This window comes from Ahaetulla prasina, chromosome 3 (assembly GCF_028640845.1).
Source record: "Ahaetulla prasina isolate Xishuangbanna chromosome 3, ASM2864084v1, whole genome shotgun sequence".
Lineage (NCBI taxonomy): Eukaryota > Metazoa > Chordata > Lepidosauria > Squamata > Colubridae > Ahaetulla > Ahaetulla prasina.
In genome coordinates, this window is record NC_080541.1 from 45,879,234 (window position 1) to 45,898,539 (window position 19,306).

General features: G+C 35.3%; 1 protein-coding gene across 1 annotated transcript in view; it reads right to left on the minus strand.

The window, feature by feature from the left end:
* Positions 1 to 3,646: 3,646 nt before the first annotated feature.
* The window catches only part of NKAIN3 (sodium/potassium transporting ATPase interacting 3), a 143,819-nt gene continuing 128,159 nt past the window's right edge, over positions 3,647 to 19,306 (minus strand). The window contains exons 5-6 of the mRNA XM_058178523.1: positions 13,140 to 13,247; positions 3,647 to 4,676 (exon numbers count right to left, since the gene is read on the minus strand). Coding sequence (XP_058034506.1) covers positions 13,176 to 13,247 — 72 coding nt within the window. The 3' untranslated portion in view covers positions 3,647 to 4,676; positions 13,140 to 13,175. The remainder of the gene's footprint in view (positions 4,677 to 13,139; positions 13,248 to 19,306) is intronic.

Here is a 19,306-nt window from a genome sequence, read left to right on the forward strand (position 1 = left end):
TTCTTGCTTCAAACGCTCTACCATCATCCCAGTGCCGAAGAAGCCCACCATCAAGGAACTGAATGACTACAGACCAGTTGCTTTAACATCTGTAGTCATGAAAACCTTTGAAAGGCTAGTGCTTTCCTACCTGAAAACCATCACGGATCCGCTGTTAGACCCCTTGCAATTTGCATACCGAGCAAATAGATCAACAGATGATGCTGTTAATATGGCTCTGCACTACATCCTACAACATCTTGAGTCTCCAAAGACCTATGCAAGGGTCCTTTTTGTAGACTTTAGTTCAGCATTCAATACCATCATTCCAGACACTCTTCTAACTAAGCTAAACCAGCTACAGGTACCGGAACAGACTTGTAAGTGGATCACAAGCTTCCTAACAAACAGGAAGCAGCAGGTGAAGCTAAGCAAGATCACATCAAATATCTGTACAATTAGCACAGGGCCCCCCCAAGGCTGTGTGCTCTCCCCACTTCTCTTCTCTCTGTATACCAATGACTGCATCTCCAACGATCCATCTGTTAAGCTACTGAAGATCGCAGATGACCCAACAGTGATTAGTCTCATTCGAGACAATGACGAATCTGCATATAGACAAGAGGTCGAACGACTAGCCTTGTGGTGCAACCAAAACAATCTGGAACTGAACACACTCAAAACCGAAGAAATGGTGGTAGACTTTAGGAGAAACCCTTCCATACTTCCACCTCTCACAATACTAGACAACACAGTATCAACAGTAGAAACCTTTAAATTTCTAGGTTCTATCATATCGCAAGATCGAAAATGGACAGCTAACATCAAAAACATCATTAAAAAGGACAACAAAGAATGTTCTTTCTGCGCCAACTCAGTAAGCTCAAACTGCCCAAGGAGCTGCTGATCCAAGTTCTACAGAGGAATTATTGAGTCTGTCATTTGCACCTCTATAACTGTCTGGTTCGGTTCTGCAACCCAACAAGAAAAACACAGACTTCAGAGGATAATTAGAACTGCAGAAAAAATAATTGCTACCAACCTGCCTTCCATTGAGGACCTGTATACTGCACGAATCAAGAAGAGGGCCGTGAAAATATTTGCAGATCCCTTGCATCCTGGACATAAACTGTTTCAACTCCTACCCTCAAAACGACGCTATAGAGCACTGCACACCAGAACAACTAGACACAAGAACAGTTTTTTCCCGAAGGCCATCACTCTGCTAAACAAATAATTCCCTCAACACTGTCAGACTATTTACTGAATCTGCACTACTATTAATCGTTTCATAGTTCCCATCACCAATCTCTTTCCACTTATGACTGTATGACTATAACTTGTTGCTGGCAATCCTTATGATTTATATTGATATATTGATCATCAATTGTGTTGTAAATGTTGTACCTTGATGAACGTATCTTTTCTCTTATGTACACTGAGAGCATATGCACCAAGACAAATTCCTTGTGTGTCCAATCACACTTGGCCAATAAAATTCTATTCTAAAATTCTAAAAATTCTATTCTAAAACCATAATACCTTCCACACACATTTAGGAACTAGATAAAACTATTTTTACTTTTTTGGTAATTTCTTTCTGGCAATGCCAGCTGTACTTTATATCAAACAAACAGGCAACAATATTGCTAAAGAGTAAGTGAACACAGAATGAAGAAAGAACTTCCTCACTGAATGGTGAAAGAATGTGAAATTACCAGGATATCAAGTTGTCAACAGATCATCTAAATCTTCTGTTTTACAAAAGGACATAAAACAGAATGCAAAGAATGCTGAAGAAGCTTCTTGATGAGAAGCAAAACTTCTTCAAAGAAAAGCCAGAAAGTCCAGTTGCCTCTTGAAAAAGCACCTTTGGGACAATGCATAAGTACTTCTTTTGTAAAAAAAAAAAAAGGGGGGGGGAAAAAGAACATGTTTTCTGGAAATACTTTATATGCACATTCTTAAGAAAACAGTATAGAGAACACCACAAAGGACCACAAACTAGGCACTGCTTTTAAGCTTATTGTATAGTTTCAACACGATTAATATAATATGGATATAATTCAAGGTATCATAAGAATCCTGCCCAATTGAATTGAATAAACCATGATTAAGTTTGCAGTGTAAATATATTTGACTTATAAAGCTGTAAAAGGACAGCCTATTTTTACCTAGGTACAACATATGTTTGTGATCTGTTACAGATTTATTTTAAAAAGAATATGTGACGTTTCTCTAAATGTACCTTTTTGGTTAAAGAGAATGTGAAGGCATTCTCTCTTAGTTTAATGTTATATGGAAACCCAACACAGCATAATGTGCTCAACTGCTATAAGCAGAATAGCTTTTGCAATAAATAGTACATATTTAACCTTGTTTTAATGCAGATATAATCTGCATTACATCTGCATATACACCTGACTCTTTATAAACTACGATAGTACAGAAAGAGAATGTGTTTTCTGTCAGTTTACCTATCTTCCAAATAAATTAATCACCTTCACTTTTCATTGACTCCTTATACCAGGGGTCTCCAACCTTGGCAACTTTAAGACTTGTGGACTTCAACTCCCAGAATTCCTCAGCCAGATCCAAGGTTGTAGACCTTATACCACATGTGCCTTATACCACATGTGCAACAACATAAATTATGTTTGATTTTAAGCAAACTAACAAGAACTAAGCAATCCCATTTCCAATCCTGATTGCAAATTCTGATATATTTGGTTGGAATACAGCACTGTTGATAGTGCTGTAGACAGAATATTAAAATACTCCTCTTAAAAACAAAGAAAAGAATAAGGATTTCATATCTAAATAGCAAAAGAGAATAGGAACTGAGTATTTATTTCAGGTAGTAGATCCAATTTATAAAGCTGCTTTTAGGAGCCAACATTATATCTGCTCCATAGTCTATATATAAATATTTATTGTTAGCCTCTCAGAATTACTTTGTTGAGATGGGGGAATGACATAAATTGTATAAAATAATAAACAAATGCTATGGAAGGCTCTGTCCTCAAATTCAGTTTTGCACATATATAATGAATTTATGAATAAACAATATGTATGTGAACAACTGAGGGTGGAAGACCAAGTAACATCATTTGCATCCTGACTTCATTTACATGATATAATGATACTCATGGCCTCATTGTGCCAGCTGCCTATGAATGCACAGATCTCCAGGTGTGGACTCAGATTCCTATCAATTCTAGCAAATGTGGTAGATAGCAAAGGAGGGTAGGGTTGCCATTAAGCAAAATCTGGAGATTCCCACATGTTATCTCTTAAAATGGACCATTTTAGGCGATAACATAAGCAATGATATTGTGATTGCAAAATGCTACATCCTAACTACTTTCTAAAATAAAGAACTACTAAATCATAAACGTCACAAAAGGATGAGAATAGTTCACTGTTCCTTCCCAAACTGATCCCAAAGGTGAACCAGAGAAACAAAATAAGTGCACAATGAGACAGGATGATTTTGTAGAGCATAAAGACTAGATATTTTCATATAGTATCCAGAAAAGGATGAAGAACAAAGGCCTAATTCATAGAGCACCAAATATCCACAGGAAAAAAAAACACTTTTATGCCTCCCTTTTTATATAATTGGAAGAAGTCAAAATGCCACATTAATACATATTCTAAAGTTATTTACAGATAAATTTACATTTTTTTTGTACATATCTTCACAATGAATGCCTTCTGTTCAGCTTTTACATTAAGGCCATCATGAATTTTCTGAGGCTTATAAGGCTGTAGTTGGTGCCTCCCCTTGATCCCAGTATTGTACACATTCATGTTTGGCTCCTTCTAAGGAGAATTTTTTTTAAAAAAATATGTGCAAATTACACACATCTGCCCTGAATTCTGAAGAATGAAATACTTTTGACAATTATAACAGCTACAGTATAAGAAATGCATCTTGGAATCAGAAAGGCATATGGGCGAAGCAAAGGCATATGCAAATTACCTTATGCCATTGTCATTGGGTGAAAAACACAATTGAACTAAGTGAGGCTTACATTGGAGCAATCATGCATAGACTTGAGTTCAATGATGTTGATCATTGTAACAATTGGAAAACCACTTTTCCTGATCAATTCCTACAGTATGCCTGTAATTAAGTGGGATTCTATAGAGAAGGCTAATGTTTAATTTAGTTGGATGTCAAAATTTTATCATTCTTGCCTTCCCTCCTGCTCATTTCATCAGAACGGAGAGCTTTTAGGGGAAGTATGTGTGTGGGTCTGTGTATGGCAAATAATTACTAGCACATGCAAATACAGTACAGTTGTCTTACTCCAAAACTATGTAAAATTCTGGAAAAAGAGGACTCTTTCACACGCTCCACTGTTTTCATGCCATAAACACTAGATATTTTGTTTTAAAAACTTCAAAAAGGAAAAAGTTACAATGTACAAGTTGTCATAAAAGTGAGTAAAGAAAAATTCAAGATTATCTAAGAAGGCTTCATTTACAACACTAATAAGGAATCTCAGGTGGTGACTGAGAAATGCAGCCACATGTCAGGAGAGGAATCCATAGTCCAGGTTGAACATAATGAAGCCATGTTTCTTCTGTGAGATAGTCTTGCACAATTGGGCTTTTGTTGCAAAGCCTGGTTCCTCCTCATAATACTGCTAAGCATAAGCACTGCATCAGTGCTGATTCTTTCTTTTAACCTGAAATGAGAATACACAAGTTACCTGAGAAGAAAAGGTTGGGAAGGAAGTTTAACTACTTGTTAACCTGGCTAACTTCTGAAAACATTGCTACTTCTGAAGATGGGTATAATGCTCTTCTGAAAAAGTGCCAAGCCTGTGTCTATTCAGAGACTGTGGAGTCCTTGATGCTTTATGAAGTTGATTGTATGCTTCCAAATGTTTCCTTACCCAACTAGGTAACATTATCAGTGTGCCCATAGATCTGAACTAGTAAAATAATCAGTGGGAGCAGTGGTACATAATAGCTGATCTAGTTAAATACATTATATATCCAGACTCATAGCAAAGACCATAGTACAGCATCTAGAAACTGTAGCACTCCCACATATATAACAAAAAATATGAATCCAGTATGTAGTTGACACCTTCATCATAATAAAAAAGGAAGACACAAAACAATCAACAACACCTTCAAAAGAAATAAAATTTGCAAGGAAAGAAGAAAATAACAACACTCTTCCTAGATTTCAACAAATTTTGAAAGTAATCGAATGCCTATTTTGGATTAGTAGAGCAATGTTAGCAGGGACATGGTGACTCAATGGCTAAGACGCTGAGTTTGTCGATCGAAAGGTCGGCAGTTCAGCAGTTCAAATTCCTAGCACTGCGTAATGGGGTGAGCTCCCGTTACTTGTCCCAGCTTCTGCCTACCTAGCAGTTCGAAAGCATGTAAAAAATGCAAATAAATAGGGACCATCTTTGGTGGGAACGTAACAGTGTTCTGTGCGCCTCTGGCATTGAGTCATGCTGGCCACATGACCATGGAGACGTCTCCGGACAGCGCTGGCCTTCGGCTTTGAAACGGAGATGAGCACCGCCCCCTAGAGTCAGGAACGACTAGCACATATGTGCAAGGGGAATCTTTACCTTAGAGCAATGTTATTGTTAGTTTGGAGTACTCCAATATTCCAAATTAAACTAATTTGGAATATTAGTTTAATATTTTCCTGCATTGGGTCAAAGAGGTATGTGGCTCTTGATTTCTACAAGTAAACTAAACAGAGGTTACAACAAGGTTTGACAACAAGTGATCTAAGCAATGCACATTTAGCTTTGTGCAATTATAATCTTGCATGCTCAATGTGCAGAGACAAATAATTTATAATAATGAAGAAAAAGAATTCACTTATAACTCCATGCATACAAAATTCATTTTTAACAAAATAGTTTATTTGTTCCTTCTACTTTTATATCCCCTGGGGATTTAAATATAGGAAGTAATTGAAAACTAAATGAATAACTCAACAGCTGAAGTGCTGAAAAATTAAAGGATTTAAAGGATGCTTTCAGGTCTTAACTGTCACGCTCCTGCTTCTGATATGTCTGGATAAAACAGGAGGTAGATTTTTCCAGAAATTGCCAATCTCATAAGTGCTAACACTGTGAAATGAATTCCTATCTTGCTTTCTACTCCAAGGACTCCTCAATCTGGCTCAGATCCTGATCTGGAAGTTAGACCACATAGCCCTATAGAAAGGACAGTCAGAAAGTAGCAGGCTCCAGAAATGCTAGGCTGGCTTAATCAGCTATATGTTCTATCAGACAGCAGCTGAGTTTTTGGGCATTTTGATTCTTGCTTGTTGCTAAATGTTTCTAGCGATATGACTTCAGCCAGGTCATGGCATCCATGAAAGGTAGCAAACACAGTTCTTTTTGTCTTCTAGCTTTTAGCTCAAAGACAGTTGGGTTTTTCACAATTTAGGTAGTAAAAGGCCCATTACTTTTGAAAATAGCAGCTGTCCTGGTCCATTTGTATCAAATACCAATACCAATTATCTTATTGTGAAGCCAAGTGGACAGATTGCCACACATCAGACAAATAAGCATCAAGAAACTGGTGGATAGCACAGATTACTAAATTGTTTTCTGCAGCTTGGCTCTTAAGTTTTTTTTTTAACCTTGATCATTGAAATTCTTTGTTCTTTGGAGTCCATTAGCACTCTAGAACTGCACAGAGATGTAAGGCTCTTAGAAAATGCTGCTTGTTTATTGTACGTCTCAGATATTTTGCAATAATAAACACCTAGGAGACGGTCTTAAATCAGGTCAGTTTCTTCATCTAAACCCATATATTTTTTCCTACTAGAAAAATATTACAATGTAGTAGCTGAAGGGTATGAGGCAGAGGTATTTTATATTTTCTGTTCTTCAGTTTAGAATGGCAGCATTAGGTATTAAAGCTAAAATGTTCTGTATCTAAGCAAAGACTCTCCCACATAGTCCCTAACATCCTACAGACAAACTGCTTCCAAGGATAGTTAGCTAGCTAGCTAGATGGTTACAAGGGAAAGATGGTTTGGAAGTCCTAACCATTTAAATGTTTTAATTGTTAGAAAGGTCTAATATTTCCATTTTTACTTCAGTACTTCAATAAAGATAAAGCCTCTACTAAGGATAAATTAAAAAAAAACCTTGTCTCTAAAAGAATTAGAAGATCAATGTTTAATCATTTTTAATATTGATTTAATATCGCTCTTCCATACGTTTTTGATAGGTTAATCTATAAACGTATTAAAACTCTAAAATGCAGAATAAAATAGTATACAGGCATAGTATAAATAATTTTTGAATGTAACCAGAATTGTAATTTTAATTGTCCTTTCAAAATCCAAACACATAACACAAGGAGTCAATTCAGTTTGCTACTGGTTCACTTGTGGGTGCATGGGTGCTCATGGGCGAAGCCTTCCGCCGCTGCCGCTGCTACTGATTCAGCAAACAGACAGCAACCCACCGCTGAAGTGGGCAGTGTAGACCTGGGGGCAGAAACTATGAAACTAGATACTTCAAAGGAGCATCTAGCTTTGACATAGTTTTGATCAACTTTGAAAAGCTCACTGAAGAGAAGAAACTGTCTTTCGCAATTCCAAAGCATCAGAAATTATTGAGTCATTTCAGCCAAGCAGCTTTCATACTTGTGCTTGGGCCATTTTTCTTGAAGAATGAGGCAAGTTGCTCCTGCTTTGTTGCTTTCAATTGAATGGTCAAAATAGAGCAAGTTGCTGCAATTCTGTGAAATAACTGCAGAATATGTTCATTTCATACAAGTCTACCACAAAAGAGCTCTTGAACTCGCTCGTTACAGCTATTTCGCAATTTCATTTCATTTCAATTTATGTATTTATTTATTTATTTATTTATTTATTTATTTATTTATTTATTTATTTATTTATTTATTTATTTTGTCACAACGGTATATAATAACTATACGACATATAAGCATATATATAAGCATGAAAAATTATACGAGTTGTATATGATCAAGGGGAACATTAGGACAGGAACGGTAGGCACTTTGGTGCTCTTATGCACACCCCTTACAGACCTCTTAGGAATGGAGTGAGGTCAATAGTAGATAGTCTTTGGTTAAAGCTTTGAGGATTTTGGGAAGATTTTGGTTTCAGAGTTTGGGGTCCAACTATTGAGAAGTGAATTCCGCTTTGATTTTGACAGCACACATTTAAAAAAACTGTAAAGGTTTTGTTTATGCTTTCAGTACATACACAGAGTTTCTATTATCTGATCTCCAAAAGGCTGGATTGATAGTCACACCCAATTCCACTTTATCACATTTTCTGCAGTGATGGACCACTCAAAATAAATAGCTCCCAATATTTGTCCCCACTCTGTGCATTACACCCAAAGATAAATATTCCATGCTGTCAGTGGGGGCTAAGTCAAGAATATGAGATACCATGCTTCAGAGAGGCATAAGACTTAGAAGTTACTTTAGGGCCAATGGACTCAAAATGACCTTCACATGTCAATTGGAACAGCTGATCTATGAAATCAACCTGTTTAAGAAATGCTTTATGGAGTACAGATAAATATTCTTCTACATTTTGCATACTAATGGACAGTATAGAAATGCTTGAATAAACCAGGATTTTTTTTCAGTCATTGGTATATTAAATACAGTCTTCTTAAAGAAAAGTGATCACACCAGTACATTTTAAATCACTTTCATAACTGTGTTTGTGTGTAATTGCTACTTAAATCATTAGTAATCTAATGCCAGTTGCAAGTTAAATTTCACTGTGGTTGTAAAATTAATTTTGCTCTAGTGATCGGACCTTACCTACAAGTTTTCTAGGTTTTAATTCAATATGTCCAACCAGGGATAGGAGGATACGTTGAATTAAAGCTGAGAACTATCAATTGAAAAACTCATATCTGGCTCTATGGAAATTAAATTGTAATTTGCCTGTTTGGGCAAACAAGGGATACAGATTTTTAATATTAAGCATAAATATTTACCTTTTGATGTATGAAAGTGGTCTTATTTGGAGCCACATTACAATCTTAGTGTACATAAAATAATATTTGTGGTTCTTTTGTAGAATATTTTTTTATGAAAGGTAATAAATGGTAAAATTGGGACTCAGGCATACATATAATGCCTGTCTTATATTAAGTTTTTGTCCTGTTCCTGATCATTTCTTTCTTAAGTCGCACCAACTTGTTGGACCAGACCCCAACAAGTAAATTGCAACCCTCATCTCTAAAAGCTCTATATATCTCTACTCTGCCCCTAGCTCTCCATCAAAAAAATTCTTCAATTAAAAGGGTAGCAGGAAGAGCTAGCTATTAATATACGGTGTCATTAAAAATGTGACTCATAAGGAACTGTCTTGACAGCTTACGATCTCCCACAAGGTTATTTTCAGAAGGTGTCTGTTACATAGTTTTCTGCAATTTATTTGCCTTTTTTTGACAACATATGCTTCCATTTGGCTTTACTATGGGGATAGGTCAGGTTAATGTATCCTTAGCAACCATTTCTCCAGTAGTTTTCAGTTTATCAGTCTGTAAAATCTGAATCTTGGTCAAGTCATATTTTTTCCCAAGTTTTTTTAAACAAAGAAGCTGTCTCAATCATTAAATCTAGTTTCCTGAAGTTTATGCCATAAGAAATGTAGTATCCTTTCACTCTTTACTCACTGCACAATCTGATGTATTTTCTATTGGTCAACTGCTGTGTGGTTCTACTGGGCTGGATGCGTCACGTGCTGACACGCCCATGCCCGGTTTAGCGAAGGAGGAAAAAGTCCCGATACATCACATGACACTGCTATGACGATGCAAGTTGACACCCCTGTTACATTTTCTTGTGGTTTCTACTGGAATATGGTCTGAAAAAAGTGAAGAAATGCTTTGGGAGAGACCCCATGCCTGGAAAATACAATAATTGGCAATAAGTTTCAGCCTTACCCTACTTGTCCTTTCTTCAGGCTTTTTAATTTTATTTGACTTTTAACATTATCTGCATTTTCTGCTATTGCGTGAAGTTGTAATTGCTTTTCTTACTGCTCTGATGTTTTTAGCATCTTCTGTTTTATTGGCTTGTTTAGTATGTCTCTCTATTTATGTGACTATTTATTATTGTACATTGCCTTTAAAATTGCTGTTACCCAGCAATTATCAAATGTTGTAAATGTAATTTTTTTTTAAAAAAAGAACAAAATTAGCTGATGAATGCAGAAAGTTCTAATATAGGATCTTTTCTTGGAAGAGAGATTGCTGAAAAAATTGGGTGGCATAGGCTATGGATTTCTAGCTATTTCTTGTAACTCTTAACATCTTGAAGAATGGTGGATTAGCCTAAATATTTCAATTAATTCATTTGTAATGAGTCAACTAATGGTCATGTCCATGTTCCTTTTAAATTTTACTGCCTTTTACATTTCTAAGGAATATGTAGTGCCTAATAGTTTCTTCAATGGAACCATAATGTAGTAATTACTTAAATGCTTAAAACTGACTGGTTACAGATACATTCAACTATGGAGACATTCAACAGTCTTCTATAACAACTGCATTTCAGATTAGAATACATGTATCTAGCTTTTTTAAAAAAAATTCTTTCTCCCTATCTTTTTATGAAATTTTAGTTTTATTCTTTACGAAAGAACCATTTTTATTTTATATACACACACATTCATGTTACGTTTTTTAAGTGAAATTGTTTGGTGTCCTCGATAAAATACAATAGTGGCTATTCTCTTTTCCTCATATTTATATTGAGATTTTTCCAGGCAGCTCATTTTCTGTCCAAATATCCTATGGCAGGAAAAGATGCTACAGATAAATGTTAAGCTGGTTGTCTGTGAATCAACTATATCCTCTTCCCTTCTCATATTTATTATTAGTTATACCCTATTTTTCCTCTATAAGCTCATGGCAGCTTACATGGGAATAACAATAACTCTGTAAGGCAGAGTAACTGGTTCCAAATGATCAAGGGAATTTCCATGGCTGAGGTTCAGCTTGTACCAAAATATTCCCATTCAATACCTTAGCCACAGTATCTTAATATCTTCCTTTCTTCCATAAAGAGGAAGAGGTTTCTCATTTAGAATTTTAAAACTTTCTAAACAGCAATATTTCCCTCATTACAAAACTAATATACTTGAAATAATAAACTAATTTTATTTGTATAATTCTTAAACACACATGTTTTTTAAAAATGTTTTTTTTAAAAAACATAGGTTGGAAATTTAAAGCAAATCCCAAGTATATAATTAAGATATTAATTTAGGGTGTAGGATCTGATTTATTAAGTTCAAATCTATTCAATTTCATACATAGCTGTGTATGATGTAACTTCTATCTGACCAAGAGTGCTGAATGAAAAACAAGGCTGCATTGTTCAGATAACATTCTTGCAGCCAGGAAGAAGTGATTTTTCAAAATGATACTAGATTGAATATATTTATTAAATGATAACAGCCTAGTTGCAATAAACAACAAGGCAGAAAATGATGTTTGGAATGTACTGGGTTTGTCATATTTCTTAAAAATAAAGTTAATCACTTTGAACTTCAGTCTGAAGTTTTTGGATTTTATTCCAAAAAGCTAATTTAGGGTGACATTGAAATGCAGACATAGTACCTTTTAGCAATTCATGAAAGCAGCTGTGTCCTTTCCTGGGATCATATGGCAACAATCTCTTGCCTTTCCCACTAAAATCTTACTTCTCAAAAGAATCATGTGTACATGAAAGCCTCTAAAATGAGAAATGCAGTATATTCCTATTTCAATAGTAGTATGACATCAAAGCCAGGAAAACAATGGCTTGATAGAACATTTCTTTATATGTTTATTGCTCTTGGAAATATACTGATCAATACTTTCTTAAGCCTTGCAGAAGAAGTGATGATGACTATTTTTTAAGCCTTCTTGGCAGATTTAGTTCAAGAATTTGAAAATTATGCAAATCTATTTCTCTTCATGAAATATTAAAGGCCAATAATTGAAGGTTTGGTTTATGCTGAATTAAACGGACGTTTTATATACAATGTCCATGATTTCCAAAACAAAGTTTTGTATGCATGTTTGTGTGTATTTTACGTATGTATACAAATGTTTGTTTGAAGTTGTAGACATTAACAATGTAGAAGTTAACAAAGTATGAAGAATATAACAAAACAATATTATTTTTCAAGAATCAGGCTGAATTGTAAAATAAGTAGAGTAGAACAGAACAGAAGGAATTGGTACCATTAGAAGGAAATTATCTATCCAAATTGTTTTTGCCCCTTTTAAAAGAACTTGGCATCATCTGTCAGACCTCTCATCTTTTCAAAACCAATAAAATGCACCTCAGAGGACAAGAAAATAGAGGACAAGTGCACAATAGCTTTGATACGTATACCAGATTAAATTGTATTTCAGAAATTACTGCTGGAGTAAAAATAGAATTGTCCATCAAGCTCCCATGCCTAATACTAATGGTAAAGTATGTCCACCAGAGATTATTACTGCTGTGAATTAGTGGTCCCCAAACTTTTTGGCACCAGGGACTGGTTTCATGGAAGACAACTTTCTTACAGACTGGGGAAGGAGATGGCTTTGGTTTCACTAGTTCGCCTGCCACTCATCTCCAGCTGTGTAGCCAGTTTCTAACAGTCTATGGACCGGTACTAGTCTGTGTCCTGGGGGTTGAAGATCCCTGTTCTAAAATACCTTTTAGAATGTATATCACTCTTTTAAGGAAGATTTAATAGGAAATAATAAAATGTAAACTCGGCTCTAAAGCTCTGGAGTGAAGAAAATAGTGTCCATAGCTGAGAATAAGTTGAAAAAAACTGAGGAACGTCACCAGGGAGGCGGAACCTCAGAAGTTTTCAACTAAGTTCGTAGAGCTAGAGCCTAGAATAACCCAGCCTGGCACCTCCGATCACCACACTATGGAGAATCACATAAAATTAAAAATAGAATAAAACATTAATATGAGCATAGTACGGATTAGAAGAACAACAAATAAAATACTTAATCTTATTGGTGTGTATTGGCCATATTATACGGGCAGAATTAAAAGAAATCTACTTATTTTAAAGAGAAGAATAATGTTGTTCCTTTTTTTTTCAAATGTACTTTTATATTTCCAAAAATTTCTATGAGAGCAATATTATGTCTCACCCCAAAGTTGTGGCTCCAGAGATTGGGAGGTGTATATCAGTATTTACTGCTGTCCTCTTCTTCCATAAAAATACTAATCACATAACAGGCATAAACAAAGCCAATCAACTGTGAGAGAGAAAAGAAATGGAAAAAGTGTTACTTCATCCTATAAATGTTCAAATGTACATGCCAAACTACATCTAGTTCAGAAATATAGTACAGATATATATGCAAACTAGGCAGAAACATAGAAAACTGATTACAGAAAAAGATCCATTGAGTCTGCCCTTTGAGTTTTTTGGAACTGTAGAAACTTTCAAGAGTTATAATCAGCTTTAAATATTCAATTTTGGTTACAAATTCATGATAATGCAAAGTAAAATTCCAGTGAAATTAAGATTTTTGGGATCAAAATAGTTGAAACAACTTTTTCTCCAATATGAATGCATTTCAGAATATACAATTGCACTGCAAGTTCTCTTTATAGATGCTCCCACTTATAGAATTTTGACAGGTTAGACCTTTTCTGTAGCTATATTCCAATTATGCAACTCCTAGGTCAAGAGAAGTAATGGGAAGCAAGGGGGAAGAAAGATCTCTTTGACCATGGGTGATAGGAAAAGCAGGACATTGGATCTAGAATGACTATTCTGTAGGATCAGAGAGTTGGAAGAAAAACTGTTGTCTCCCCAACTTCTTTTGCCATCCATGGGTGCTTGGAGTGGGGATCTGGAATGGAAGGGAAGTAGATCCTCCTGGTTCCAAAAATAATCTCTTGGCCCCAAAGAGCTCTTCTACCATAGATTCCTTTCACCAGAAGAGGTGAAGATAACTTATTTTTTAAAAAACCAAATGTACTAAATCAAGTTCAGAACTAGAGAGAAATAATCTCCCAAAAAGCAATGTGGCACTCATATAAGGTATATCTTAAACTTGATCCAGAACTGGCAGTCAGCCTTCTGCTGTTTCACATGGCCTCAGATTGTCCCACTTTCCATACACAAATCCTTCTCTGCTTCACTGTTGAAGCATAGTAGAGGTTGGTAACAGGGGTGAAATCTACTTACCTTCCCTACTGGTTCGGAAGTGCACGTGCTGCGCACACACACTCGCTTTGCTTGCATCACATGCACGCACCAACCCTCTGCACATTCACAAACCTTTCTGCACATGCGCAGAAGGTAAAAAACAGGTTACTTCCTTGTTAAAACCAGGAAGTAACAACAACCGGGCAGGTGGGCAGAGCCTCGAGCTGCCATCTCTACCGGTTCTCTGAACCACCAACTGCCATCACTACCGGTTCAGCTGAACCGGTCCAAACTGAGAGCATTTCACCCCTGTTTGGTAATCTGATCAGCATTTAAGCTTGCATAATTTTCATTCAGTTCCCACAATTAATAGTAGCTCTTTGGTCTACCATGTAGAAATCTAGGATAATCTTTATGACCAAGGTCAACATTGATTAAGGTTTTAAATAACTGGTCTTGTATATCCAGTATAACTTCTTCAAATATGAATAACATGAAATTATATTAAATAAAAAAACTTTTTTTTAAAGAAGACAAAAAAAATCAGTTTAAAAGGTTAAATTGATGGATGGAATTGTTGCCTATGGGGCAATTTAAATAAAGAAAACTTATCAATAATTAGATGAATGACTGAAAATACTCTTCCTATTCAATAGCAAATGTAAAACTCTAAAAATGGAGTGATCTTTAAATATATATTAATGGACTACTACAGTAGCTTTTAATAGCAAGGAAATTATTACAGTATTTTCTTTGCTTGATTGATGGCCATTATAATAAAATATTTATTTCAACAAATTACTTTGGCTAGCTATCTTGATTAACCCAATTGTTAATTAATTAATATGGCTACAGTCACAAAAGCTAACTAACAGTTAGGTTAATAATTAATCTGCAATGGGACCATTGCTTCACATTGCTTGGCTTCCCAATATCTTAATGCAAATAGCATTTGTTGGCAACTTGCCTAGACTCAAGATAACTTTTATTAATTGATAAGAAAGCACAACTTGATGTGCCCAATTACCATTGCATAAATTTTTGTATTAACCACATAGATCAAGAATGAAATTCTGTGGTCCTCCAGATACGGGTGAAACACTGCTCCTAGTATTTCTCACTGACTTGGTCCCCTACTTTGGAGTTAAACATTAAAGTCTTTGATATGTCACACTGTTCTATGTATTTTTTATGCATTCCAGATAGTGCACTCCAAATACATGCTTCCTATTGAAGCTGATCATTAATAAAATGTTAGTTTGGAGGTAGAGTCTTGGAAATAGGGAAGTAAGGAAAGTGAATAACTGAGAGATATGTTCAATCTTTTATGTTTACTTTGTTTGAATGCATGCACATGTGAATAGATAAATAGGAACTTCTTGGTCCCAGTTTGGTGAGAAGAAACAGCATTCTGTGCATCTCATTCATGCTTGCCACATGACCACGGAAAGGGTCTTCAGACCACAATGGCTTCCTCAGTTAAGAGGGGGAGATGAGCACTGCTCCCTAGAGTCGGATATGACTGGACAGGGGAAACCTTTACCTTTACCTTTTAACTGAGAGATATGTTAAATCTTTTAGATTTCCTTTCAGATATTCTATGTTCCCAGTTATGAAATGACTGGAAATTGGGTTCCAAAATTCTGTTATCCCATGGTACAGGATGATGGGCTCTGACAAATGCAAAAAAAGTAATTCAGAGGTTGCAGGTGATCATATCTGAAATACAGTATGCATTAGTCATTTATGTTGTCTTCCCATAATTTTCAAACTGGGAACAAGAACTTATTTCGTCTTTGCTTGAGTAAGCTGAATTTATCTGCTTCTCAAAGAAAGCATTTTGGAATTTATAGGGAACAGTGCAAATCCCTAGAGAAAAGCTCTCCCCCAGAAGATCCATATAGATTATCCTTTATTAATAGTGATATCTAAATGTTGAATTTCTGTATTCTGCAGCTCAGAAAAAAAAGCCTTGGGTTATTTTAAGACTCAATAAGCTACACAGTAAATAATCTTATGGAGAATTTGTTATAACAGCAGGGAGGCTTTGCACGATTTTTAAAAATATAGCATGGAGATATATGTTTTAATTTGGGAATAAGATTAATACAGGAAGATAAATATTGGTTGTTCTATAAATTAGACACCATGTCTTATCTAAACAGGTGACTTCTCTGAAAGTTGAAAGGCCTTGAGTTCAAGTCGTATGTTAGCCATGGAAGCCAACTGGGTAATCACGGGCCATCTACTCTCTCACACCTCATAGGGTTGTTGTTGTGGTGAGCAAAATAGGAGGAACAACATGTATTGGTTGTTTGTTGCCTTGAACAAAAAATAAATATAATTGATTTTATAATAATAAATTTTATTATATTTTATTAAAGATTAATGAATATTTATTTTATTTATTATAAATAAATAAAGATAAAAGTTTTATTTCTGTTCCCATGTCTCTTACATATACCTTAGCAGTGAATTCAAAATTATTTGGCTCATGTTTTCACAATTTAAGTAAGTTTGATTATAAGTGCATTCATTATTTTCCTTGTATAATTTTGCTGGTATAAAAATACTTAATAGGCCAAATTCTGCACCTGTCAGCGTTCCAGAAAATCCCCCCGCCAACTCGAAGTAAAAACTCTGAAGCAGGCATCTTTCAAAGTTCTATTTACTAGGATAGGTAAACTGGCACATCTGGGAAAACCTGAATCTGAGAGGTCTGGGTTTCCCCTCAGTAAATCAAAACCCCCAAAACCATCCCCTCATTCCTCAGTTGATCACATGTTTCCAATTGCCAACTGTCCCATCTCGAGATAGCACTCCGATCACTCCTTCTCCAGATGCAGGATTGGCCTGACCTTGACCAACAGGAAGAATGCTATTATGTTTAAAGACAACCCCGCTACTAAATCCTCCCCCCTCCTATTTTCCCACACATGAGAAAATGGCAGCACGGAAGCTTCTGGCCTAATATGGCTTCCAAAGTTGACAGCACCTTTATCGTGTCCAGCTCTTTATTTCTGTAAATGAGTGGGAAAGGCTCTTTAATTCCACCTTGCACAACAATTTTTTTAAACATTTACTTATAATGTAATGAAATATGACAACTAAATAAAACTTAATATTTGTTTTCTAAATATGTGTTTTCTTTAAGCAGAATATAAAATCATATAAAGAGTAAAGATAGGAATTGAAATGTGAATACTCCAACAAATGGAAATTGGCCATTTCAAGGTGAGAGCACCATCAGACTCACACCCACTCAAAAACAAAAATCTGAGCAACAATGAAGTGTGATTTCTTTGTCAAGCCACAATTGTCGTGTCCAAAGACTGTGATTTGAGCAACTGTTTGAAAGGGTCATGTTGATTTGATGACAGAACTGTCAATTCCTGTATCATTCCTTAATTGCAAAAAGTTTTATATGAATACATTCCATGAATTTTGTTTTTGAGAATAACTCTGGTGATAGCACTTTCCTTTCCTGTATGCTGAGCTTCTATATTACACATTGGAGGAGATGGCAAGGTTGGGTGAGGGGTGCAGCTGTTGGAAGCAGGATCTACCAGAATAGATGAATATGGTTTCTTTCCTTAGTGTTTCTGCTAAAACAACTGTATTATATGTTCATTCCATAGTCACTATATTAAGTTTTTGAAATGTAATAAACTGCAAAGCTGCAAAATCACCTCATACTGTAAAGCTGTAAATTTATATTTATGTAGATTTAGACTTACTCCTAGTAGCAATCTGTGGTCTAGATAACACTGTTCCTTATCTTGACTATTTATTTAGTGAATGAAAACCTATGTTTTCAAAAGCCTTTCAAAAGTTAAAATGAAAAAGAAATTACAGGCATCATACTAGATCAGGCTATAATTTATGGTAGTAGTTGATAAAACCCATCATTGCTTTAACCATAGTTTAAAGACACAATGATTTTTAACACAAAAGGTTTATTTCTCTAACCAAGAATGCAATGTTAATATAATTAATTTAATAAACCTCAGTGTGGCCAAAAAACAACAATCCCGTACTTGTGTTTTAAGAGTAAAACAAAAAATGTGAGGCTCTGAAAAACATTTTAAAGTTATGTCAGGAAATTGTTATTTGCCTAACTAGTTGGCCAGGCAATATATAAACTAACTATGTATATTTGTAGAAAGGCATGATATTGCTTTAAGGCTGTGCTGCATCATGCAAGCATCCTGATTGGTTGAGCTCTGTAGCCAATGTATAAAAGGAAAACTAAATTATGGCTTGTGGGGAATCTACAGGGACGCTACAGCATTGTTACCTGATGACATGCTGCAACTGTACATTTGAGCTGTATGATCGTTGCTTGATCATGGCTAATTATTGATTCCTCAAGATACTGACTGTTGTGAATTGAACTGTGTTTTGCTGACCTGAAAGAAGACCTTGTTTGTTGTGCAAGTCTATGTTGGTAAGAAGACTTTATATTTGTAACATCCCTGACTGGCTTTATATGTGTATGACCTGGATTGTTTTTGGACTACGACTTTGCCTTTTCCCTAAAAGTAAAGGAATATCAAACCCCAGTTTGTCTGCAAGTGACTGTTATTGTATACAACCAGTCTCAGTCGTTTTCATGCGTCGAGTACTCTGCTCAACAGTCCACAACCTTGGTTGTGAACCCAGATTGCCCTTAACAAGTTTATACTAATTTTTTTGTCAATTCTTCTAAAATAGAATTCTATAACTGCATCATTGGCAAAGGATGCATCAGTGGATACAATATTGTCTCTACCTCTATAATTTATTTCTATATAAAAGTATATAATTTTGCTGATGCTTTCAAAGGAGCACTCTTCTTATTTTGGCTAAAATAAGTTTGCTACATGCTCCAAGAGTTTACACTTAGACTGAATTCCTCAAGGATAAAGATTCTAAAACATTCATTCATTCATTCATTCATTCATTCATTCATTCATTCATTCATTCATTTGTTTATTTTACAGTATATTCGTATATATCAGTATATTAATATGAATCAGAAGGGAAAATCAAAATCAAATACTTTACAGAAACTGCATTGAATAGCATGGTGTGATATTACTTTTCTTTTCTATTTTTTAAAAATCATCTGCCCTGTGCATCGTGTTGTTTTTTCTGAAAGAGAATAACATAATGGAT